The 9,746-nt window shown below is 56.9% G+C and overlaps 1 protein-coding gene across 1 annotated transcript in view; it reads left to right on the forward strand.

Annotated features, from left to right (window-relative positions):
- CD276 (CD276 molecule) overlaps positions 1-9,481 on the forward strand; it is a 26,253-nt gene extending 16,772 nt beyond the window's left edge. The window contains exons 5-9 of the mRNA XM_081831881.1: positions 2-58; positions 3,194-3,328; positions 4,351-4,392; positions 5,851-5,886; positions 7,993-9,481. Coding sequence (XP_081688007.1) covers positions 2-58; positions 3,194-3,328; positions 4,351-4,392; positions 5,851-5,886; positions 7,993-8,015 — 293 coding nt within the window. The 3' untranslated portion in view covers positions 8,016-9,481. The remainder of the gene's footprint in view (position 1; positions 59-3,193; positions 3,329-4,350; positions 4,393-5,850; positions 5,887-7,992) is intronic.
- Positions 9,482-9,746: the final 265 nt, after the last annotated feature.

A 9,746-nucleotide genomic window follows, 5' to 3' on the forward strand; every position in this document is an offset into this window, starting at 1 on the left:
TGCCTGGTGCGCAACCCTGTGCTGCGGCAGGACGCTCATGGCTCCGTCACCATCACAGGTAGGCAGGCGGCAGGTGAGCCGCTGGGGAGACGAAGAGAGCCGCTGCCTTTTTTCTAGACCCTGAGTTGGAATTTAGGTCGGTTTGGGTGGTCAGAAACCTGACCTTTCAGGTGTTTCAAACTCTCCACCAAGAAGTCCTTGAGGGACTTGCTTTAAGGAGCTGATATGAGTCATTTGTAATATTGGCCCTCCTAAGAGCACCTTAGGTGGTCCTTGTGCTTCTTACACAGAGGCGGGAGTAGCTGCGGGAATCTGGGGGTGGGGGTGGGAGTTCTAGAGCAGACGGCATGGTGAGCGAGGGCTTTCCTACCGGAAGTCCTCCAGGTGATGGGAAGCTGTTGCTGTGTCCATGCCACCATCTGATCTGAGGCCCTGAGAGACAGCTGGGGATGTCCAGGTGGTCGGTCCCGACCCTCACCGGGGCGGTGTCAGCTCTTCTAGAGGGGAGCGCTCAACCCAGGCAGCAGTTGGGGGAATCTCTGCTGCCCCCTTGTGGTCAAACGCCAGATTGATGCCGTCCTTTTGGCAATTCCCTCAATCTGGTTGGGGTCTGGTTTGGGATCCCAGCCCAAACACCTTCCCTTCCTGCATTGTCCGTATCAGTGGGTGCTCCTTGTGCCTGGAGGTGTGAAGAGGGCGCAGGCCCACACTCAGGCCAAGGGAGGCAGTCTCCATCTGTGTTGGGACATCAGGTTTTCTCCTCAGTTCCTCTCCCTGGGCCACTGAGCTTTCCCAGGGGCCTCCCCACATCCTCTGGTGTCAGGACAGAGGGTCTATCTGTCGGGTTGTCCTGTCTTCCCTTCCCATGACTTCCATCCACCTGGTAGGTTTCCAGAGAGAATAAGAAGTACCAGGTAGAGTGAGATCGGCAGAGAAAGGGAAGCTTTCTGAGAAGGGAAGTGGGCTGCAGGAGCAGTCGGGAGAAGTCTCCGGGGACAGGCGGGAGTTGAGAGAGCCTTGAAGGACCAGTGGACTTTGTGATCATTTGCACCTGGGGCCGAACTGGGTATTTGCCACACTGTGCAGAAAGGGCTTATGGGTGTAAATGGAATGGTAGGGAGAACGCTTACCCCATCTAAGAGAAAAACACTTTAAGTTTAAACTTTAGGAGCTAACATTTAAAGTGCTTCTGTTTCAGAGATAAGGAGACCAAAGCCCAGAGAGAAGAGAGAACTTTCCCAAGTCTGCAGACTAGCACAGTGGCTCCATTTGGGGGGCCAGGCACCTCTTTGAAAATTGGATAAACGGTAAATGCAATAGTTTGCATTTACATTTAGAAGGTGCATGGCGCCTCTACACTCACCCAGGGCGGTGAGCAGATGAACCAGGACCAGAATCTAACCTTTAGCCTCTCAGCCTAATTTTCTCTCCTCCCCACCACCCAGCCTCCTGTTTTCGTAAGAGCAGGTCTGGCCTACTTTGGAGCCCTTGGCCTGTATTTCGCTTCAGGCAGCTTTGTGCCTGCTAAAACATTCCGGGATTCAGAATGTCAGTCCTCCAGCCTGGTCTCTCCCACACCTGCTGGAGGTTCGTGACGTCCAGTGTGCTGTGCATGGAGGGGGCTTTATGGAGCACGTGCTGGTAATGGAGCCTCAACACCCCGGCCTGAGCCCCGCTCTTTCCTCCAGGGCAAGTCTGGCCCGTGTTCCAGGCACTGACAACATTTAGGGGGTGAACACAGAAGGAGATCCTCCCTCCTCCTGAGTATTTCTGTGGCTCTGCTCCCTCCTTTGCTGCAGGATCCCCACCCGGGATCCCCAGGGGTTTTTCTTTCACGGGCTTCCTGGACTGGCCTTCTTGGCCCCTCGTGTCAGCTGCTGTCCTCCCCCGCTCCCCTGGGTGACGGGTCCCTTTGCTTGCAACGTCCTGAGCGGCAGCTCTGCCAGCCATGCTGGCCAAGGGAACATCTGCTGCAAATGCCCGCGTCCCTACCGGGGCCTCTGTGGCCGAAGGTTCTCCCGGCACTGCTGTCTGCCCTGATGCAGCCTTCTGCAGAACCAGCTAGCCCCCCGGCTGCCGCTGCTGCCCTGGGCCCTCGTGGTCCGCAGAGAGCAGAGGAAAGCGGTGCTGTCTCTTTTTTGATCTGAGGTCCCCAAGCTTTCTGCCCGGGACCTGGCATGGGCCCAGGGCCTGGACTGCTGGCTGGCGTGCTCAGGACAGCGGCTGGCCCTGACCCAGGTGCGGGCGCCTTGAGCCCGTCCCTCTGCTGCGAGATAGCTAACAGACGGGCCTGCCGCGCTTCACGGAAACATTCCCCTGGCAAGTCTCCCCTTCTTGGGTAAACCCAGAACCCTCACCACGGCACCCTCAGCTCCCACCCCCATCTACATGCGGGGCTCCCCAAACATTTTCTGTAAAGGGCTGGAGAGTAAATATTTTAGGCTTTGTGGGCCACATACGATCTTGGTTGCTGCTGCCACTTTTCCTTCCCCTTCTGCTCCTCCTGTTTCTTTTTTTGCAACCCTTTACAAATATAAAAACTATTATTAGCCTACAGGCTGTACAAAAACAGACCACAGGCCAGATCTGGCTTGCAGACCATAATTTGCTGACTCCCGATCTCTAGGACGGGAGATGTCACTGGGCAGGGCTGGACGAGTCAGGGAGGGCCTCCTGAGGAGGTGAACCTTAAACTAGGTGAGCATTTGGGGGCATTTTTTTAAGTAGGGGAACCTGACAGCAATGGCGTGGGGGCTGGAAGGAGTCAGTTGTCTCTGCAGAGAATGGTTAGTTCACCAGCTTGGCTGGAGCAGAGGTTCCTGAGGTGGACATGGAAAGAAAGGTTGGGGGAGGGGAAGGAACAGCCACATAATAGAAGTCCTTGAGAGGACTGAAGCATTATTCAAATGTCAGTGGGGAGCCATAGAAGGTTCTAGAGCATCATCAACTGCAGACTCTTCACCCCTGCCAAGTTGAGGCACGTCCACACCAGCCATGGCTGTGTCGGGGTTTGGATGTGTCTTGGGGTGTGGGGGAGTGGCGTGGGAACTTCAGTGAGCTCTCTTAATAGCATTGGAGCCCAGTGAGGGTGGGAGCTCCCTATTCACACCTCTTGGCCAAGGGTGTGCAGTCCTCAGGGCCACGGGGTTCATGTGTGACCATCTCTTCCCATTCTCCCCACTTCTCCTCCCAGGGCAGCCCATGACCTTCCCCCCTGAGGCCCTGTGGGTGACCGTGGGGCTGTCTGTCTGTCTTGTCGCACTGCTGGTGGCCCTGGCCTTCGTGTGCTGGAGAAAGATCAAGCAGAGCTGTGAGGAGGAGAATGCAGGTGAGGGAGAGAGGGTGTGCACACACACACGTGTCTTTGGGTATGTTGGTGTGTCTGTGGCATCAGCCTGAGTGTGCACATGGGGCCTGATGGTGTGTGTGTGGCCTTGATGCTGAATGTGTCTTGTATGTGTGAACAGGTGTGAGCCTGCCTCGGAGGGTGGGAATATGGCAGGCTGAGTGTGCGTAGGAGTGGGACCGCAAGTGAGTGGTGGACGTGTGGGGCTGCAGTGTGATGGTGAGGGTGGAAGTCACCCGAGGGTGTCTGCATGTAGCAGCGTGGGTGTAGAGCGTGGAAATTTCGTGCACACGCGTGAATGCCGCATGGGTGTGCGGGTCCCTGTGTGAGGGTGTGTCTGCTTCCCAGTGGGCAGAGTTGGAAGGAGCTGCCATTAGCTGGGTTGGGATCAGTGTGAGTTGACTTTGGTGATTGGCAGGTGGTGAGTTGACCTTGGTAGATGGGCGGTTTGAGCTTGGTTGGGAAGTGTGTCAACTCGGGGGAGTGGTGGGTGGTGAGCACACATTGGTGAGTCGGGGGATGATGCCGGTGGGTGGTAGGTGGGTACACAGAGGCTTCCCTGGGTGAACATGGAAGTAGATGGTCAGAGGTGGGAGCTGGCTGGGCGTCGAGAAGGAGGGTGCATGTGTGGAGGAGGAGGGACAGATAGGTGGGTGGCGGTCTGTGCTGCAGGCGGCAGGGGGGCTGGTAGAAGGACAGGTGCACAGGTAGGTGGGTGGTGCTCATGTTGGAGGCTGGTGGTAGGGGGGCTTGGTAAGTGGGTGGATGGGGGAGCGATGGGGTCGGTGGGTGTGGCTGGCTGGAGGGGTGAGGAGATGGTGCTTGGCTGGGGGAGGGGTGGGCTCTGCTCTGTGCTGGTCTCAGGCTCCGACCCTGTGTCCAACATCCGGAGCGCAGGCCAGGCCTACTCAGCCTGCTTACCTGCCTCCTGCACTCCCAGGTGGAGAAGTGCAGGAATGACTGTGGGCTGAGAAAGTCTTGTTTACTGAGTCCTTGTCTTCCAGGTGCTGAGGACCAGGATGGGGATGGAGAGGGATCCAAGACCGGTAAGCCTGATCTTAGAGCTGGCCTTATTGGCTGAGGGAAGGACGCAGGGACAGGGAGATCTCTAGGGTCTCTCTAGGATCCGGAGGAGCCAGATTTGCTTGGGGTTTGGATGCAGTGTGTTCTGTGGGCTGTGGCCTCCTGCCCGGATGAGTCCAGTCTTTGCTCAGTGTTAGGCCTGGATGTGGATCTCCCCGACTCCCTCTCAGGTGTTGCTTCGTCTTTCCCGCCTACCTGACCTTTCTACCAGGGCCAGCTCCACTCTGAGTGACCCCGAACTGTGGGGTCTGGTGGCTTCCTAGGGGAAGAGGGAGGGCTCAGGGGACAGGGCAGCCTGGGCTTAAGTTCCAGCTGCCGCTCGTGGGCTGAGTGGCCTGGAGCAAGTCACTTTGCTTCTCGGAGCCTCAGTTTCATCATCTTTGAGTCTTGGTTTCGTCCTAATAACTGTCTTCCTTCATAGGTTGTGTGGGTTTAATTAAATAAGATCATGTATTTAAAGGGTCTAGTACCGTCCCTGGTGCCTGGTCCATGCTTGATAGCTTGGAGTCTTGTTAATAGGTAAACAATTTAAGATAGTCGCATTCTGGTTAGAGGCTGTGTGACTTTGGTCAAAGTGCTTTGCTGCTCTGGGCTTCAGTGTCCCTCTGTAAAATGTTATGCTGGCCCTGTCTTGATGGCACCAGAGGCTCTTTCGAGTGACTGGACACACAGGTGGTTTGCAAAGGGCATGGTGCTTTGGAAACATCAACCTGGAGCCTAGCTTGGGGTGGGTGCCACGGCGCTGGTGTTTCGTGGCCACTGGAGGCCTCACTGCCCTCCCTCCTGGGGCTCCTGGGCTGGGAGAGCCAGGTTCCCGCTGAGCCATTTGGGATGGTGCCAGTTGACATCGGTCCCCTCCCCACCCCCGTGGAGGAAGAGCAGGAGACTGACACCTGGGGACTGCTGTAAATGATGCCAATTAACTCTCTGCCTTTGGTGTGGAGACAGCCCTGGGATCAGGCCTCATTTTTCTTGCTCGGAGGCAGATGTAGTTGACGGAGGGGGTAGGGAGAGGAGGGCGGCCTAGAGATTTGTTCAGTCTCCGTTCTGCATGACCCCAGGCCCACCTGGGAAGGGCTGCAGCCTCCTGTGGCTTCTTACTTCACTCTTATTTGCGGCGCAGGCTCGGTGTACTTCTGCATCTCTGGCTCACTGGAGGGCAGGGTAGCTGTTCCCATTGTACGGATGTGGAAAACTGAGGCCCAGAGAGAGGGGTGACAGGATACAGAGTGGAGCTGGGCCTTGAGACAGCAGCCTAGGGCCCCTTCCCTGGGGCTGGGAGGTTGCCCTCATCCTCCCAACTTCTCCCAGTCCATGTAGACCTCACTTCTTCCTTGGCTTCTGTCCCTCTGCCTGACTCCTGACCCCCCACTTTCCACGGGTCCCCCTCCCTCACTGTGTGCTCCTTCCTTTTTTTGCAGCCCTGCGGCCTCTGAAACACTCTGAGAACAAAGAAGGTAAAGACACGTGCTGCTCGAGATTCTGTCTCTGTGTGTTGGCACCTCTGTGTGCAGGAAGCTGGGGAGGGTCGTTGGTGGTGGGGTGATCATCACCTGCTCACAGGTCACCTGAGGCTCCCTCCCCAGGAGCGCAGCCTTGACTCTCCCCTGGCGGCATGGCAGGGGGTGGAGTAATCAAGGTCCCAGCTGCTCTAAGCAGATGTAGATGTGACAGAGGCTTTGCAAGGACAGGGATTTATTTCTCTCTCCTGTAACATTCTAAGCATAGGTGATCTGAGGGCCACTGATGTCCTGGAGCTAGGTTCCATTTATTGGTTTCTGCCCTCTTCCTCTCAGAGCTTCCATCCAGGGAGCTCCAGCTCCCATGCCTTCTCCAGAAGCAAGGGGGAGGGAGGACAGGGAGGAACGTTTTTTTTCTAGGGCTTGACTAGAAATAGCTCCTGTTACTCCAGTTTCCACCCATTGGTCTGGACCTAGTCACATGACGCCTAACTCCAGCGAGCCCAGAGAATATGGCTTTTGGCTGGTCAGCCACGTTCCTGACATGTAGTAGGCAGTTAGTAAATGTTAACAATCATCGTTATTCATATTCTGTAACATCAGTGGTTACGTTAGGAAGTGGTTGGTTGGAAGTAAGTTTGAGATTCTTCCTTACTGAAAGTAACCACAGCGACATCTGTGTGTGCGGGTTTCTGGGGAAATGTGTGTGTGTGTGTGTATTTGGAACAAAACACTCCTTGATGCAGACTTGCTGCTCGATATCAGTGGCTTCCACCTAGAAAATCAAAGTTGGTTGCTAAAGGTTATGGAAACTTTTTCAGCTTGCCTGGGTGTCCCTGTCAGGAAAGAAACGTTCCCTGAATTCCTGGATGCTCGTCCCTACATTTAGGGGAGAAGGGAAGGACGTAGGCCCTATATCTTCAGGAAACTTCCAGAGGCAGGGGCGGCGGCGGGGGGGGCGGGCAATGGGGCCCTCAGAAGCCTGCACAAAATACGTGATACGAGAGGGTCATAGACTCCGACTTTCACGAAAGGCAGTAAGAGGGCTTTGGGAAGGCAGCATTGTGCAGAAGAAAGCGGCCCCGGCGTCGGGAGGGATACGTTGGGTCTAGTCCCTGCCTTGGACCTTCCAGGAATCTGTGGAATGCACATCTGTGGAATGCACATCTGTGGAATGCACAGCTCCTTTGCAGGATGGTGGTGAGGATTAGGCAGGGTGACAAATGCAGAGATGCTCTGTAAAGCAAGGCCCTTCAAATGCTGTAGAATGTTCCGTGGCAGTAAGAGGCCTATGTTGGGGTCTGGAGGGGTAGAGACAAGTTATCTGCCTCCTTGTTGCTCTGAACCAAATGAGCCATGGAAGGATTGAGCAGATGGAGAGGAAAATGTCAGCTCGGTTCTAGAAGAGAGCTTTGGGAGAATGGCATGGGTGCGGGGTGCAGCAGGCTTCCCAGTCCCGTTCCCAGTGGGGCAGCCTGGCCCTCCAGTCTCTGGTCACACTGCATGTGTACAGAGGCGGCACCCAGAAGGGAGGACTACTTCCTCTGGGACAGACAGACCCCAAAGAATGGGAGAGGAAGCGGCGGGGTCACACATGCCCTGGTCCTCCTTTGAAACTCTCCCCCAGGTCAGGGAGTGGAGCGGGGCCAGTCCACTGGTGCCCCCCATGTGGAGACAAGAGCCAGAGGAACTCAGCATGGGAAGGGGAGCTGGAAAGGATTTCTTGCTAGTGGAGGGGAGGGAGCCAGGCCAGGGAGACGGAGGGGGAGGTAGGAGGGGACAAGCGTGCCAGGGAAAGTGGTTGGGAGGGGTGTGGGGCGGGGGAGCCATGGGGCTGGAGAGAGAGGCTGGTGGGGATTAGGCAGCCTCCCTCAGGGGCCTCATGGTCTGTCTGATGCCCAGCTCCTGTGTTGGCGTCTGTCTGGGCCTCCAGGGCAGTGCTTAGCCCAGGGGCTGCTAGTCAGACCGCTGCGGCCAGCCCCACACACACTCCCCACCCGGAAGTGCGTGAGCATGCGCCTGGGCTTCTGGAGCACGCCCAAGAGTACAACTCCTGCATTTAATGCCTTTTCCCCCACTTTTTCTTTCCATCACGAAATGCAGATGATGGACAAGAAATAGCCTGACCACGAAGACCAGGGAGCTGCTGCTCCGGCCTGGGGGCTCCCACCTCTGGCTGCACCGGGGCCTCAGTGTGAGCCCTGCCCCCAACAGATGGCTCCCACTCGGGCAGGTCTGCCCATTCTCCAAAGGACAGAGAGACCACCCCACAGCCTTCTTTCTCCGATGGACGTGATTCCCAAGTCTTGCTGCCTTATTTCTCCAGTGACACGACACATAAACCACCCTGCTGTCTTGTGTCTTATGGACATAATACAGACACCACCCCACCGCCTTATTTCTCCAGTGGATATGCTGCATGGACCATCTGGCTGCCTCTTTTTTCTCCGCAGGACACAATATTCAGACGGATCCTCTGTCTTCTTTCTCCAAAGACAGGATACGCAGTCACCCCTGGCCTTCTTTCTCCAGTGGCTCTGATACACTAGTTTTCATTTCTCAGCCTTTTCTTCCACTCCCCCCGCCGTAAGCCCGTCTCCCAGACAGGGACACTGCAGCTTCAGCATCTCCTGAGGCCACAGGCATCTCCCCTCCCGCCTCCCCTCCTCTGGCCCCCGCCTTGGCCTTTCCCCCATCACTAAGTGAAGCCAGGGCCCTTCCCCGGGCATGCAGGGACACACCAACACCTGTGCTGGGACGTATAGGGACCTCCCTTCGCCCAGTCTCTCCCGTGGTGCTCTGGGCTGTGCCCTGGGGCTGCCTACCCGTGGGAAGCATGTGCTGGTCACACGGGGTCTCTGGGGGTCTGCGTGGGCCCCCTGGGGGTCAGCCTGTAGCCCTCCGCTTTTCCCTCCTGTCCTTCTGTTCATCCACTCTAGTCACGTTCACCGAGCACCCACGGGGTGCCCGCACTACCTTAGGTACCTGGGACCCGCTGTGAGAAGACAGGGCCCTCCATTAAGGAGCTTGTCCTTCAACTGGGGAACTGCGAGGAGACAGACAACCGCCTGCCACGGCCTGCGCCTTGTGAGGGGCTCCTGCCCGGCTCCCTACAGTACCCCTCCAATGTGCCCACGGCCTCCTGGATACCTCATGCCCAGGCCATCCCTAATCCCTCCCCAGAGCAGGGGTGCGGGCAGAAACCTGGAGATGGGGCAGAGCCTCTTGCTACAGTCGGAGAATCTGATGGTTTCCAGTCTTTCAAGGTGTGAGCAGGTGGGCAGGCGGCCACGGCACCCCGAACCCCAGAGAGCAGAAGTGTAGCGGAAGCCTGGGGACGGGGCAGGGCCAGGAGGGTACAGGGACACAGCCCCTCAGCCCCCGCCATGGTGCTATTCTGGAGCTGGGAGGACACCTCCTGGCTTGTCTCTCGCCAGCCCCCGGCCTCCGGAACGCTTCTGATGTCCTCCCGCTGACATTTCCTCCTTCCCCAGGGAACGGAAGAGGTGGCATGCCTAATTTAAATGTGGGACTCTGAGGAATTTTGTTAACTGGGGGTGTATTTTGGGAAAAATAAATGGCTTTGTAGAAAGCTTTTTCTCTGAGAAGTGTGTGGAAGCAGGTTGGGCAGCAGGACTTGGGTAGGACGGATTCCCTGCTGGACATTTGAGGCCAGAGCGGGCATGCCTGTGTCTCCTCCCTCTCGCCACCCCTCAGTCGCTGGGTCTCTGTGGCCATGCAGCCCCTCCCTGGCCGCAGTTTCCCCCTTGGGAAAGTGAAGTTGGCTGTCCAGAAAGGCTTGGCTCCTCCCATTCCTGGAAGCACCACCTAATTTCTTGATCTTGGGAGGCTCGGAT

The sequence above is a fragment of the Leptonychotes weddellii genome, chromosome 9 (genome assembly GCF_054177405.1).
Source record: "Leptonychotes weddellii isolate Sample4059 chromosome 9, ASM5417740v2, whole genome shotgun sequence".
Lineage (NCBI taxonomy): Eukaryota > Metazoa > Chordata > Mammalia > Carnivora > Phocidae > Leptonychotes > Leptonychotes weddellii.